The sequence below is a fragment of the Sapajus apella genome, unplaced genomic scaffold (genome assembly GCF_009761245.1).
Source record: "Sapajus apella isolate SASKATOON/1434 unplaced genomic scaffold, GSC_monkey_1.0 scaffold15, whole genome shotgun sequence".
Lineage (NCBI taxonomy): Eukaryota > Metazoa > Chordata > Mammalia > Primates > Cebidae > Sapajus > Sapajus apella.
The window spans coordinates 27044583-27060883 of record NW_022436955.1 but is presented as its reverse complement, the minus strand read 5'-3'; the positions used below and the strand labels follow the sequence as shown (position 1 = coordinate 27060883).

Sequence of the window (16301 nt, the reverse complement as noted above, 5' to 3'; positions counted from 1 at the left end):
ATGAAAAAAATTTTTTTTCAGGCCCTAAATTTGTGGTAATTTGTGACAGAAGCCACAGGAAACTGCTGCTGACTGCAAGTGCCCATCAGTATTCTTTACATGTCGGCTCCTGAAATTCTCACAACAGCTGCTATCGACTAAATAGGTGTGTTCCCTCAAAATTCATTTGTTGAAATAACCCCCACTGTGAAGGCATTAGAGGATGCGGCCATTTGTAGGTGATTAGGTCACAAGGCAGAACCCTCATAAATGGGATTAATGCTCTTAAAAAGAGAGAATCCAGGCCGGTTTCAGTGGCTCACACCTGTAATCCCAGCACTTTGGGAGGCCGAGGTGGGTGGATCACGAGGTCAGGAGATTGAGATCATTTTGGCCAACATGGTGAAACCCCGTCTCTACTAAAAATACAATAATTAGCTGGGTGTGGTGGCATGAGCCTGTAATTCCAGCTACTTGGGAGGCTGAGGCAGGAGAATCGCTTGAACCTGGGAAGCAGAGGTTGCAGTGAGCCAAAATCATGCCACTGCACTCCAGCCTGCTGACAGAGTGAGACTTCATCTCAAAAAATAAAAATAAAAGAGAGAGAGAGAGAGAGAGAGAGAATGAGAGAATCCAGAGAGCTGCCTCATTCTATCTACCAAGTAAGGATAGAAAAAGGACATGAACATATATCAAAAAGTGGTTCCTCACCAGGTACAGAATCTACTGAAAGCTTCATCTTGGACTTTTCAATCTCCAGAACTGTGAGAAGTGAATGTCTGTGGTTTATAAGCTACCCACCCTATACTGTACTTCATGATAGCAACTCAATGGATTACAACAACCACCTTAAGAGTTAGGTTATATTATCATTCTCATTTTCAGATGAGGAAACTGAGGCCCGGAAAACATGAGTATGTTGGTCAAGGGCACACAGGGGAGTGGGGAGCCATGTCCCTGCTCTGCCCACTGCTACTGTCACTATAAATGTGATTGATCCCTGCTGCTCAGGCAAATGGCTTCATCCACTAGAAAAGAAAATGTGTCCCCATGAAGATCCTGGTCTCTGGCAGAAACTCTCCCCAGAACTTCCCAGAAAGGGTGAAACGGTGTAGAAATGCCTTCTTCCGGAATACCAAGACCACCTGCATCAAGCCTTCTGTGCCACCATCCCCACTAATATTTCTGGATTCCCAGCATGAGCATGAGGTTTTACATTTATAATTGTATTTCCTCCTTGTTCTATTTGTAGGCAGAGAGAGGATCAGCATGCGAGTTAGCAAGGCTCACAGAGGGTTTCACACCAATAATTATGTTGTGTGTGTGTTTTTAAGGAAGAACTAAGCTCTGCCAAGAAAGATTAAGAAGACATGTCAAAGCCTGCATTTTGAGCACTTATCTTTATAAACACCTTCACATATTTCATTTTGACGCATCTGCAAATCATTCCTTAGCAAGTGTATAAATAATCTATTTAAAACCTAAGTTTGATCCAGGCATGGTGGCTCACATTTGTAATCTCAGCACTTTGGGAGGCCAAGGCAAGTGGATCACTTGAGGCCAGGAGTTTGAGACCAGCCTGGGAAACATGGTGAGACCCTCATCTCTACTAAAGATACAAAAACTAGCCTGGCATGATGGTGGGTGTCTATAATCCCAGCTACTGAGGAGGCTGAGGCATGAGAATCACTTGAACCTGGGAGGCAGAGATTGCAGTGAACCGAGATTGCACTACTATACTCCAGCCTAGGTGACAAGGTGAGACCATCTCAAAAACAAAAACAAAAACAAAAACAAAAATCCACTTAAGTTTGGTTTTTTTAAAGTTACATGTAAGCTTGAGTGTTTTAGAGCCTATAACACAGGTTTGTTTTGGCTGCTTGTTTATGCTGCTGAGGATGTGGGTGTACCCTTACGCCACGAGACTTTCACTTTGTTAATTCTCACAAGGAGGAGACTGGGAGAATTTATCCCTGGCCTTCTAAACTCAGTGATTCTATGATCTCCCTTGTGGGGTCCTCACTGCTCACATGAGGAGAAAGGGGCAGTAGGAAGCACCCTTACTTTGACGACAGAAAGCATCCCTTCATTGGTTTGGGCGTTGGTGTGGATCTCGAAGCTCTGCCCGGGGTTTCCATTGATGATGGTGTAGGCGGCCCTCCATGCACCTGTGGTGGGGTCATCCTTATCTTCAACCGTCAAATTGACAATAACTCCCACAGCTCCTTCCTCGACTGTGGCTTGAAACTGCAAACAAAGCAGATGGCAATGGTCACTATTTTGAAAAAAACATATTCATTTACTCCATGCTTTGCATTGGATATGTTACACACATCGTCTCACTTAAATAGTAACATAGGAGGATTATGATCGGAAGATGCTATGCTCCTCTTCTCAGCTTTCCTTGAACTTAGGTGAGGCCACAAAACTAACTTCTCTCCTGCAGAATGTGGGCAGGAATGATGGTGATCACGGCTGTGCTGTGCTACTCTGTGGAGGGAGGGTGAAGAGAACAGCTGTGCCTCCTCTCTGTGCTTTTTCACCCTCTGCCTACCTGAATGCAGAGGACCACAAAATCCCAGGGTAGCAGAGAGCCACAAGGGAGGAGGAGCTTGGGTCCCTGAGTTACCACATGGAAGGGAGCAACCTGGTGGCCAAGAACACCCATCCTGAACTGTCTTTGAACGAGAAACAAATTTTGATTGAGTTGAAGCCATCTTTGCTTCCATTTGTTCTTGCAGCCCTGCCTCCCTCAAACAGTAACAGAATCAGATGAGTAGAGCACTAAGACTTGTAAGTGAAGAGACTGGGATTTAAAGCACAGTGTTTGACCCCAGATCTTCTACTACACTCCGCTATTTTCTCTAATGAAGAAAACCAATCCCATCCTTCCTACTCCATATCCACTCTTAGTATGACCTTAGAAACCATGTTCTAAGAAATCATCTAAATCAGTTGTTTGGAGCCTTATTGTACCTGTGTTTCTGTTGTAATACATCTCAAATACTTGTTTCAAGCGGGTGTGGCGAGAATAAATCAATCAATGAAAAATCTCGTAGAGAATAAATTCTCATAGAGAAGTTCACGAGCTATCATTAGTACATCCCTTTGAGCGGCAAGCCTAAAGTATTGTTTTGCTGCTTACCTCTGACACACTACAGGTGAATAGTAATCTGTTTGCAAATATTTTATAAACAAGTAATACCAATAAGCTGACAAGATGAAGAAATATCTTGGAATTTCAATTAGTAGGAAAGTGAATCTAGAGACAGTAAGATGATGTCAAAAAGCCCTTGTGTTCAAAGAGAAGCAATTTGAGAAATGAGGTTTCAAAAGCGGTGGCTGATTAATTGACTTGCAAATCGTTAATCATAAACCTTAATCCTGAGGCTTCTAAGGGGACGGGGCGGGGACTGGAACTAATTTGTCTATTGCACCTCAGCAAACCTGGATGACTTGCCTTTCATAAAAGGAGAGCTGGAAAATTCCTTTTTTTTTTTTCTTTTTTTGAGATGGAGTTTTGCTCGTTACCCAGGCTGCAATGGCGCGATCTCGGCTCACCGCAACCTCCGCCTCCTGGGTTCAAGCAATTCTCCTGCCTTAGCCTCCTGAGTACCTGGGACTACAGGCATGTGCCACCATGCCCGAGCTGGAAAATTGTTAGAACATGCATGGAGGCTAGGAAAGAGTGGGAATGAGGAGGGATACTGAGGCTGCTGTCACAAAGAAACAGCTCCAGGGGGCAATTATTTTGATCTGGTTCCTATGATTCTTGTTTAAGGTCCACCTATCTTTTATCTTCTCCTCTTCTCACACAAATCATAGAATTCTTGAGCTGGAAAACTCTACTAGTGGTTCTCAGCTCTGTCTGTGCATTAGAGTCTCTCAGAGGCTTTGAAAAAAAATTCCTGGGTCCCATTCTAATTCAGGACTCTCCAGGATTAAAGCGTATGAAAATCTATTACGGTAGGAGTGGTTGATGGGGGTGAAAGTGCCTGGGGTTCACCAGCCATGCTGGAGCACAGGAGAGATCAGTCCATTTCTGGTCTCCTGGAACATTCAGGCAAGTGGCAGAATCAGGCATCAGTCAAGTAGTCAATTCAGATTCGGATTCCCCAGATCAATTCAGATTCCCCAGGCTCCAGGGTAAAGCCAGGGACATAGTGTTTTCTTCACCGGCCAAGATAATTCTAATATGTAGTTGGGGTGAGAAGCAGGATGGAGTCCAAGTCTAAGGATGGCAGGCAGGTGTCAACGACAGGACCTACCCTTGTGAATGGGTGAAGCTGCCTGAGCCTGCTATGGACAGGCTTGCAGCACATCTGGGCTCAGCAGGAAACAGTGCTGTGATCAGTTAGTGCTATCTGCCATGTAGCCAAGAGGGGGCTTGGTGACACATGTACTACCTAATCCCTGCATGTTACAGATGAAGATGACTGCACAGAGAAGGAAGGAAGGAAGAAGGAAGAGTCCTGCCTAAAGTAATTTAATGACCCAAGGATCAGACCTAAGTCTCCTGGTTTCCGGTAATCTTTGTTCTCAACCAATTCTGCTACTCATGCCCACCTCAGATCCCCCAAGCTTAGGCCAGTCCTTCCTTCACCCCCTGCTGTGGTCCAGATTCAGAGAACTGGTTCTCTGTCCCTGCTGATCACAGTGGACTTCAGCTCATAATCTGACCTGTGGCTCTTCTAACATCTGTACTTTAGGAAACCAGGTGTCAATCATGTGGGCATGAGATGGGCTAAGGCTAGAGGATGCTGGAAACTACCAGTCAGATAGAAACGCTGTCATGTCTAGTGCACAAGTGAGAAGTTGCTCTGTCAAAGCAGGAGTGTCACATTGCCAAGATGAAAACACTGTGACAAATCATGATTTGAGGAGGCTGGAGGCTCCATGTGCACCTGTCTTTTCAAGGCTTCACCTCCAGCCTCTTGCATGGTGCTAGGTGTACAGAAGAAACTCAGTAGATATTTGTTGAATGAATGAATAATCTTAAGTATAGGAAGTGGGATCTGGGAGCAGAAGAGAGGGCTAAGGGAATGTGAAGGGACAAAGCCATACAGGAGCAAGACTAAGAGGGAATGACTTGTTGACTGATGCCTGATTCTGCCTCTTGCCTGAGTGTTCCAGAAGACCAGCGATGGACTGATGTCTCCTGTGCTCCAGCAGAGCTGCATTGTGACTGGTGAACCCCAGGCACTTTTGCCTTCATCAACCCCTACTATCATAATAGAGTTTCATGAACCTTAAAAAATTTATTTTTGGAGCTGGGCATGGTGTTCTCACACTGTAATCCCAGCTCTTTGGGAGGCTGAGGTGGGAGGATCACTTGAGCCCAGGAGTTCAAGACGAGCCTGGGCAACATAGCAAGATCCCATCTCTACAAAAATAAATGCAAAAAATCAGCCAGGTGTGGTGGCATTTGCCTGTGGTCCCAGATCCTGAGGAGGCCGAGGTGGGAGGATCTCTTGAGTGTCAGAGTTTGAGGTTGCAGTGAGCTATGACTATACCACTGCACTCCAAGCTGGTTGACAGAGCAAGACCCTGTCTCAGAAAAAATTATTTTTATGATGTGAAGAAAAGAATTAAAAATTTATTTTATCCTAAAATTTCTTTTTATTTCTTTCTGATTTTAGGGCCCTAGCACTGTGATAGTGGCGCCTGATGGATGAGTCAGCCCTGATCCTTAGTAAACGACACAGTACACAGAACATGAGCAGATCTGAAGATGGAATAGATGGATGGATGGGTGGATGGATAGATGGATGGAAGGATGGGTGGGTGGGTGAATGGGTGGACTGATGAGTGGATGATGGATGGAGGGATGAATGGATAGATGGGTGGGTGGGTATATGGGTAGATGAATTAATAAATAGAATTAACATTTAGGCCATGTATAAGTGAGACAAACTTGGGCAGCTTCTTCTACAACACTGATATTTTTATGTCTGCAGCACCTATCAAAGGGGCTGGTATAGATTACCTTTTTAGTGTGTGAGCAAATGAATTCAAGTAGAATAGAAAGATGCTGATGTGCTAGGAATTCTCCGACGTGTGCACTGTGGCCCTCATATGTCCTTGGATGGGTCCACAATGATATTTACCTGTCATCCATCTATCCACCCATCCATCCATCTATCCGTCCATCCATCCATCCTTCCATCTATCATCCATCCATCATCCATCCAATCATAGATCCATCCATCCATGGATACACCACCAAACAAAGCAGACATGATATGTTTCCTCATGGAGATTACAGGCTCAAAGGAGAGACAGACAGAAATGTATAACAGTGTGTTAATTGCCAAGAAATAAAATCACAGTTCTTGGGGAGTCTGTGTGTATGTGTGTATGTGTGAGGAGGTGGGTATCTGATCCAGTCTGGGGAGGATCATAAGGGAAAAATTCCCTGAGAACTGAAAGAAGAGAAGGACTTAGAGGGGTGAGAACATACCTGGCATCTGGAAGAGCAGGAGCAAAGGCCAGGTGGTAGGAGGAGCCAAAGATACCCTTGCAGAACAAAAGGAAGCTGGGTGTGGCTGGAATGAAGGGGAGGCCCAGAGAAAACTGACATCAGACTCCAGAGATGGTAGAGTCAGCTTATGAAGGGCCCTGTGGGCCATGGAAAGGCATTTGTGATTTACTTTGGAAGCCAAGTGTAGCCTAATCAAGGAACTGGGTTATGTTTAAATCTACTCCTGAGAGAATACAGAAAAAAAAAATTTTAAATATGGAAAACATGCAACACAATTATTATAGTCTTTGTTAAGACCATTAACTGATTTCTGCATAAACTATGAAGCAGTTTCTTTGAGCATCCATTTAGGAGCTCATTATTGCTTAATTAAATACTCATTCTATTAATTCTATTCAATGTTTTAACCCTATTATATAATCCAAGAAAGGAAAATTAAATAGATTAAAACGAAATGGTACCATTTTACATTTCTATAGTAATGCTCACTTTGTGATTTAAAAACAATAGACAGACATTAATTTACCACACTAGAGCAGGAGGAATTATTGATTGTACTATTACTTCCTTTAATTGGAAAAATAGATAGAGTTACTTTTCTGTTAAACTGCGTAGCAAATCAAATACCAGATAGAAAACATATTTTAAAACAATCACTGTGGCTTGTTGGGACTATGTACTGGGCTTATTAGCTCTTCCCTCCAAATTTAGAACTGAGTATTTTATTTTCTTTGAGTTACATGACAGATGTTTAGGATAAGTCTGCCTGGATGAGCCACAACAGCCATCACTAGTGGGTAGAGGGACTTGAATTCTATTATACACCAAGAATGCAAGTTCTTCTTCCAAGAGCAGAAAGTTGATATTCAGATTAATTTGGAAGACGGAAAGAATGATCAGAAGGCTGGAAAGCCACAGATGAGAAAGAAGTAACAGTGGATGATTTTAAAAGACTGGACATGTACAAGCTTGCATGCTTGACTACTTGCATGTTTGACCTGAGTACTAGTCCAAGTTCATAAGCCATTAACCATTAAGTTTCACAGAGAACTAATATAAAACTTGAAAGGTTGGGATATAGTCATCTGGGCCTGGGCTTTAAAAAATTAAAAGACAGGGTCTCACAAAGATCTATAAACCTAATTTATATTTGTGATGATAAAAGGGTAGGGGAGAGACCATCACAAATGTAATTTGCAAACATTTTTGAGTCTACGTTGACATAAAAGATACAGCTTATTGGAAGACTCTTCCTGATAGTCTAATGGGTAGTGACTGTGATTGATATAAATAAGATAACGTATTTAAGGAGCTTGGCAAATTGCCTGGTATATGTATAAGAAGAAGATAGTATTTGTTAGCAATTATGATGATGGATTTTGATCTGTATCATATGAAATTCTTACTAACAAACTGGATAATTTGGTTTATACCCCTGTGACTCCTTCTACTCTTATCACAGTCTGCCTTGGAATGTAGTTATGTATATATATATTTTATTTTTCTCGAGTGGTGTGGAAGAAGCTTTTTTTTTTTTCAGTTATGTATGCCTGGCACTCACATACTTGCTCATTCTTGTTATGTTCCAACAATAGACAGCAGGCAAATGATGTCAATCCTATCATGTCCACATTTAGAAGGGAAAGCTGTGTTAGATATCTAGTTTTCTTCTATCTACGATTAGGATTTATCTCAGGGTGGAAAGTTACACAACAATTTATTTTAATAAATAATGGTTGTGTCTGTTGCATGGTGGGGACTCCACCAGGCACAAAAATACATCAGTAAATGAGAGGGCTAGTATTCCTTCTGGGTGCCCCCTTTCTTTGTAAATATTGTACATCTATGACATATTTTGACAATTTGTTTTCTACCACTTCTAAAACCATTTCCTTCACTGTCATACATCCAAGGCTGTACCTGTGGCCAATTATGGATGCTTCTATGTTTGAATATTATTTAGTTTCTGGTTAAAGGTCATTTCAATAAATGATGCTAGATCAATTAGATATCCATCTGGAGAAAACAATGAATCCTGACCCCTACCTCACACCAAACACAAACTGTGAAAGGTAAAACAGTAAAGTTCTTAGAAAAAAACATATGAGAACATTGGTATTGGCCTCCACATCATGTTTATGTGCACTATATATATATATATATATATATATATATATATATAGTATGTAATATATATATAGTATGTAATAAAATACAAATATAAAAATATAAAGTATTATTATATAAAGTATACATAAGATCTATAATATTTACATAAAAATTTTAAAGAGCACACAGTACAGAGTTCTAAATAAAGTTCATTCAATATTAAGAAAGCCCTGTGTCTCAGAAGTGATTAATAACAGAATCAAACAAGGGACCTGTGGTTGCTTGACTGAGAACCATCATCTGTTTACTGCCAAGTCCTCAAGATGATTGGAACATACTAAGTTCTTCCCTAGCTATGTCACAGTAGAATAGGCATAGCCAGGCCCTGAAGTGACTACAGGAGCAAGATAGAAGAACATTCAGGAGCCCACCGGATCATCATAGTCCCAGTTATTGCATCTTTTCTTTCTTCTTCTTTCTTCTTCTTCCTTTCTTCTTCTTTCTTCTCCTTCCTCCTTCCTTCTTCCTTCTTCCTTTCTCCTCCTTCTCCTCCTCTTCCTCCTCCTTCTTTTCTCTTCCTTTTTAGCAGGTCTTGCTCTGTTGCTCAGCCTGGAGTGCAGTATTGTGATCATGGCTCACTCTACCCTCAACTTCTTGGGCTCAAGTGATTCTCCTGCCTTAGCTGGGACCACAGGCATATACCACCATGCCTGGCTAATTTAAATTTTTTTTATTTTGTAGAGATAGGGTCCTACTATGTTGCCCAGGATGGCCTCAAACTCTTAGGCTCAAGTGATTCCCTTGCTCAGCCTGCCAAATTGCTGGCATTATAGGCATGAGCCAGTGTCCCCAGCCTTCTCCTCTCTTTATCTGATTAAAATTCTGTAGATGCTTTGTTTTCTTTGAAGATGAGGAGTGGTGTCAGAGACCTAATATTTAACACCCATTGGAGGTAGCTCACACAGTAAAGAAATCCATCAGATGCTGGAGGTGAGAATTCCAGCAACCATGAACAGAGAGAGCTTGGCACAGACTTCCCTGCCTCACAAGCAGAGACAGTCTGGTACACGCCCCTCTCAATTTTGAGTTCCTGCAGAGTTGGGGTCATGTCTCTGATTCCCCCAAATGCTCAATGCCGCATCTTTCATAAAGAGCATCATAAGTAGACACTAACTTTGGGGATCACTTTGTCTCAAGAATAAAAACCCAAGGGGGAAGATAACAATGTACATATGTTTGAGGGCCTCCCAGTGAGAATAGTAACCAGTTCTTCTCCATTTCTCCCCAGAAAACGGAAAGTGGACTCAATTGTAGTTCAAATGACAGAGGTGATAGAATTTCTAAATGGTAAATCAGAATATTTATTTCCTGAAAATCTTAGCAGTTTTGTGTAGATATATCTCAGGGTGCCTGTATAATTCATAAAATATTTGAGGGAACTAAACCTACCCCCACTCCCTGCTGAAAAGAGTGGTACTAGGGAGCCATTTTGTATCATGTGATCCTAGCTTCCTTAGCTATAGTTGATTAGACCCAGAGCTGATCACCCGACTCAGGGGTAACCAATCCATTGGCTGATTCATGAACAAGGGGATGATTTCTTTTATACACTGGAAATAGAGGTTTCTCAGCATTTGTGCAAGGGGTGGACATTTTTTGTCATTTGGATATGGATAAATTATCAGAGAAATTCAATGTGCATGGAGAAGCAAAAGAATGGAGAAATTGAGAGAAAAATCTACAAAAGAGTTTTTTGGGGGGACACAAAGACAAAAGACAGTAAGTGTCCACAGTCGCTGACTGGTTTCCCAGTCCTGTTCTCAACACCACGAGGTTCCCTGTGTTCTTGTTTGTGGGAAGCTCTGTTCCCATCAACAACCTCATTTTCACTCCAGCTGCCTTGAGCAGATTTCTATTCCTTGCAACAATGGCGCCCTGGGGAAAACAGCTCTGAAGATGTCTGCCAGTCTCATCACGTGAGTGGTCCCTTTGGTGATGCTTTGGGTTTCAGGGGTGTTTTCTCAAGTATTTTTTCTTTTTTACATCTTGTTGTGGAAGATATTAAACACATACAAAAGCAGGTGGAATAGGATACTAACCCCCATATGCCTGTCTTCAGGCTTTAGAAATCCTCAACTCCTGCCCCTGGTGCTTCGTCTCCACAGCCGCCCCTCCCTGATCCTGCACTGTCTGGAGCAAATCCCAGACATGCCATTGCATCTGTAAAGACTTCAGTCTAAAAGACAGAGATTCTTTTTTAAGAAAACATAATCAAAGTCCTTTCTTGATCCAACTCACATTAATTTCTTCTATGGACAATTTTGTGTTTCGCTTTTATGTCAGATGCTTTGCTAAAAGTATTGCATGTTATCTCCATCATGCAAAGAGAGGGTACCTACTAGCTATGGTAACAGGCAGCTACAGAAAAGTCTATTAAACATCCAGAGTTTTCCCAGTTAAATGTTTCAAGCCACCCACTGTTACTAAACAGGTGAGAAAATGCAAAACCCGAATGTAGAAATAGTTCAACAATATGGAATAGCATCTCGACAAGAAAGAAAGATGCAGAGCAGAGGCAGGAAGACCTGCCAGCTTTCCCCCATATGCCCTAAGTGAAAATTCCTCTCCAAAACTTTTTGGCATCCTAGGTAGTGAGGTTCTTGATCCTGGACTGATACTTATGTGCCTCTGCTCTGCCCCTACAGAAACAGCCCCCAGGCAGGGTTGCTCTCCTTCCAGGGGCCTTTCTCACGATATGTCCAGAGCTTGGAGAAAGATGAAGGCCCAATCAGAAAGCCAGTGTCCCCCAGACCCATGCGCAATGCCTCCCAGGTCTTCGGAGGGGCTCTTGTTCTTCACTCCTCACCTCCTGCCTAAGTCCTGCCCTGTCGCCCCCTCACCTGCCCATCACCTGCCTGAATGAGTCACTTCCCAGCAGCCTCGCTGCTTCCCACTGGGCCCTACAATCCTATCCACCACACAGGAGCAGAAGTGCTTCACGGCCCGACACAGTGGCTCATGCCTGGAATCCCAGCACTTTGGGAGGCCAAGGTGGGTGGATCACCTGACGTCAGCAATTCAAGACCAGCCTGGCCAACATGGCAAACCCCTATCTCTACTAAAAATGCAAAAATTAGCTGGGTGTGGTGGTGGGGGCCTGTAATCCCAGCTACTTGGGAGGCTGAGGCAGGAGAATCACTTGAACCCAGGGGGCAGAGGTTGCAGCGAGCTGAGATCATGCCACTGGGTTGAAAGGAAAATGAGGTTCCTAGACAGCAGCTATTTGTGGTCCCGTTCCACTGGGAGAGAAAACGAAGTATCTCTCAATCTCCTGGCTCTGTAGGTACTGGCAAATGAACCACAGGGCAAGAGAAGGAAACATTTGATGCATGTCTTAGCAGGGATTGCTCCCCCTTCTCCTCAGGGCGCACACTTCTGTGTGATTCATGTGTTGGCTGCAGATATACAGGAGGTGCTGAGTCAATGGCTTCTCAGGAAGATGTCCAGCTGAGACAGTCCACCTTCCAATGACTATACTCTTTCTCTACATGACCCTACCTACACCAAATACAGACCTGCACATTTGCAAAACTAAAAATAAGATGTGGTTTTAGGGAGAAGAAGCTCACTTAACAAAGCATGTGTGCCCTACAAAACAAAATGAAAGACAGGCTGGATAAGGAAAATGTGGCACATATGCACCATGGAATACTATGCAGCCATAAAGAAGGATGAGTTCATGTCCTTTTCAGGGACATGGATGAAGCTGGAAACCATCACTGTCAGCAAACTAGCAAATGAACAGAAAACCAAACACCACAGGTTCTCACTCATAAGTGGGTGTTGAACAATGAGAACACATGGACATAGGGGAATATCACACACTGGGGCCTGTTGGGGGTTATGGAGGCTAGGGGAGGGATAGCAGGGGGTGGGGGGCTAGGAGAGGGATAACATTAGGAGAAATGCCTAATGTAGATGATGGAGGGGGATGGATGCAGCAAACCACCAAGGCACATGCATACCTATGTAACAAACCTGCACGTACTGCACATGTACTCCAAAACTTAAAGTATAATAATAAAAATAAAAACGAAAAAAAAAGACATGGCCACTGAAGGCTGACAGGAAAATGATGCAGTGGAACAGTGGTTCTCAAACTGTGTTCCTGGGAACCAAGGTTTTTTCTTTTTTCTTTTTTTTTTTTTTTTGATACAGGGTCTTGCTCTGTCACCCAGGCTGGAGTGCAGCTCATTGCAGCCTTGACCTCCTGAGTTCAAGTGATCCTTCTGCCTCAGCCTCCCTAGTACCTGGGTGTATGTGCCATCACACCCAGCTAATCTTTTCATTTTGTGTAGAGATGGAGTCTCACTATACTACCCAGGTTGGCCTCAAACTCCTGGGCTCAAGTGATCCTCCCATCTGGGTCCTCCAAAGTGCTGCAATTATAGGTGTGAGTCACTAAGTCCAGCAAGAATGTCTGAGATGGTACAGGAGTCCTACCAAGGCATCAAGCATTTTCCTTCAAATAATAACAATTTACACTGCCTCAGGAATCTGTTAATTATGTTTTCTCTGTTTTGTATATTACAGTTCCTGCCTAGGATTTTGCTTGAAAAAATAAAAAAAGTTTTGCTGCTAAAGAAAGTTTAAAAATCACTGCCTGAGGGGAATGATGAAATAAATATTACATTAGATAGTGAGAGAAAAATAAAAACCAAAGAGCAAATATGCCTACACTCTTTTTTTTTCTAAATTCCAGGCTGGATACTTTATTTCATTGGATGTTAGTAGCTCTCCTTCACTTGAGTTTCCTTCTTTAAAAAATGAAAGAAAATGCAGACCACATTTGTTCATCTGACAAGATAATTGAAAATAGTTTAATTCGGAGAAGCAAAGAGATTTTCTGTAGAGATACTCATTTGACCACAAACATCTGAATCTGGATGAAGAATGGCTTTTCAAGAAACAATAACATAGTCTGCTCTAAAGACAATGGAGTTTAGCTCACACAGTTCTGCAGATTTAAAGGAGTAGGGAATTCAGTGAAGTGGGGCAAATTCTAGTTGGTCTCTAACTCAGTGGTTCCCAGCCCCCACTACTGGCCTGTAGCCTGTTAGGGACTGGGCCACACTGAAGGAGGTGTGCTGTGGGCAAGCCAGTGAAGCTTCATCTGTATTTACAGCCACTACCCTTCGCTCACATTAACAACTGAGGGCCACCACCTGTCAGATCAGTGGTGGCATCAGATTCTCATGGGAGCATGAACTCTACTGTGAACTGCACACTTGAGGGATCTAGGTTGCATGTTCCTCCTGAGAATCTCATACTTGATGATCTGTCATTGCCTGCCATCATCCCCAGATGGAACTATCTAGTTGCAGGAAAACAAGCTCAGGGATCCCACTGGTTCTACATTGTGGTCGTTGTATACTTATTTCATTGTATATTACAACATAATAATAACAGAAACAAAATGCACAACTAATGCAGTGTGCTTGAATCCTCCTGAGACCATTCCCGCAACCCCGGCCCGTGGAAAAACTGTCTTCCACAAAACCAGTTCCTAGTGCCAAAAAGGGTTGTGGACTACTGCTCTAACTCATGGGTATCCTTCTGGTAAATTCTGTAAGTTCTCTGAGTCCCGCTTGTCTTATCTGAGACATAGGTTATCAGACTAAATCTATCACTCTTAACCCTGACTACACAGCAGAAACACCTGAAAACCTTAAAAACAAACCATTAATGACATGGGCTTCTGCTTTCAGAGATCTTTCTTGGATGCAGCCCGGCATTTGTGTTTCTAAAAACACCCCACTGTAATTTTAACAGACAGCCAAGCGCTGAGAGCAACAGCTTGAGGTAATCACTGAGGTCCCTTTTCGCTCTAAGATCAAATGATGAAAGAATCTTAGGGGCACATTCTAACTTGTGTTGGGACCTCGCTGTGAAGACATGGTGCTGGCTGTGCTGAATGATGCCACTGGCCAGGAAATTTGAGAATTCTCACCGTTCTATACGCTGGGAGTTCACAGACTAAACAAGTGAATGCAGCACCTTTGCCAAGGAAATCACAGGTCTGTGTTTCAGAGGTCATCTCTTCCACTGACTGCTTTATTTCCACAGACATGTCCCCCACTCATCAGTTTATCCTCCATATTGTCAGCCCACAACCTCTCCAGCAAAGAAGGGGTCTGCTGCAGAGGAAGGTGGGCTATTCGGGACAGTAATTATGATTACATTGTAATATACAATGAAATAAGTATACAACTACCGTAATGTAGAACCAGTGGGATTTCTGAGCTTGTTTTCCCAGACGGTTCCATCCAGGGCTGGTAGGAGACAATGACAGATCATCAAGTATTAGATTCAAGAGAAACTGATTGTCAAGGAACACCTTGGAGCTACTGCTTGGCTGTCATCCTGAGCATAGATGAATTTTATGTCTAAAGTGCTACTTCGGGGGGTAAAGAAGAACTAGGTATCCAATGGGCTTCTGCTTATTCATGAACCTAGAAGCTATCCCAAGGGGATCAGAGTGGAGATCCCTGAAAAGCAGCAGCCTGTTTTCTTGACGGTCTATGGGGGACCCCTTGTTTGACTTCATAATACTACTCACTATCCCATAGACATGGAGGCCAGGCCACTTGGCTCAGGAGTGGTACAGCAGTGGAGTGGTCCTACAGATAGATGATCCTGTATTGAGGGGAGGAATACCCTTGACATCACTCATATGGCTGTTTCTTTATAATGAGCTGGATCCACAGTCCATTAGCCTCTCAGGGGAAGAGCCTACATCTTTTGTTTTGCCATTATATGCAGGGCTGTGATCTTGTTCGGTTCATGTGACCTCAGTCTTTCCTAAGAGTAGGGAAGAATAAAGCCCAACTGAGTGCCCTAAGTTTACTGTACCTGAAGTGCAAGTTTTACTCCCCATAAACTTTGGGATTCAGCCTGTCCTTTAGTCACCTTTCCTAGATCCCAGGAGCTGAGATTCCAGAATGTATCACATCTGAAATTCATAAGCCACCAGGAGTGTGGATCCCTAAAGATTGACTTGGGGAGATGAAATGCCTCCTAATATCAAGTAATTCCTTACAACATGCTGTCTTATTCCTATTACGGGCAGAAGATAACTGGGAATGGTTTGTGTTTGTGCCCTAAAACTAGTTCTGATGCTGCTGAAACTGAAGGGGAGGGTGGCAAAGACCAAGATTCTCTGTGTAATCATTCAAAGATGTCTACTTTCCCACAGGAAATGACTAAGGAAACTTGATCAAGATGCCACTGAATCACCTTTGCCATTCGAGGGCAAGAATGCCTGGATCTGGTTGACCTTTTCTTCACATGGCTCAGGTGTTCTGGTCCCAGCTTGCGCAATGGTAGCTCATCATCAGTCACCACCTGGATGAAAACTTCCAGGCACTGCCTCTCTTCTGATGAATCATACACTCACACCCCCAGCCCTGGCCTCTGCCCTGTGCCCAGGACTGCAAGTGCAAGTCACAGCCAGTGTCTGCCTCTGGGTGTCTAACAGGCATCTCGAACTTAACACGATCGAAACAGAGGTCTTTCCACCTTTGTTTTTCCACCAAAAAAATTATGTCTTTCTCTCTTCTTCCTTTTCTTGGCAAAGAGCACAGCTGTTTATTCACATTGTGAAGACTGCAAACACAGGTGTCATCTTTTGATTCCTCTCTTTTCTCATTTCTCACATTCAGTCCATCAGCAA

General features: G+C 43.1%; 1 protein-coding gene across 3 annotated transcripts in view; it reads right to left on the bottom strand.

The window, feature by feature from the left end:
* The window catches only part of CDH13 (cadherin 13), a 1241014-nt gene that overhangs the window by 128905 nt on the left and 1095808 nt on the right, over positions 1 to 16301 (bottom strand). For all 3 annotated transcript variants that reach the window (XM_032283885.1, XM_032283883.1, XM_032283884.1), the window contains exon 9: positions 2044 to 2226. In XM_032283885.1, the coding sequence (XP_032139776.1) occupies positions 2044 to 2226 (183 nt within the window). The remainder of the gene's footprint in view (positions 1 to 2043; positions 2227 to 16301) is intronic.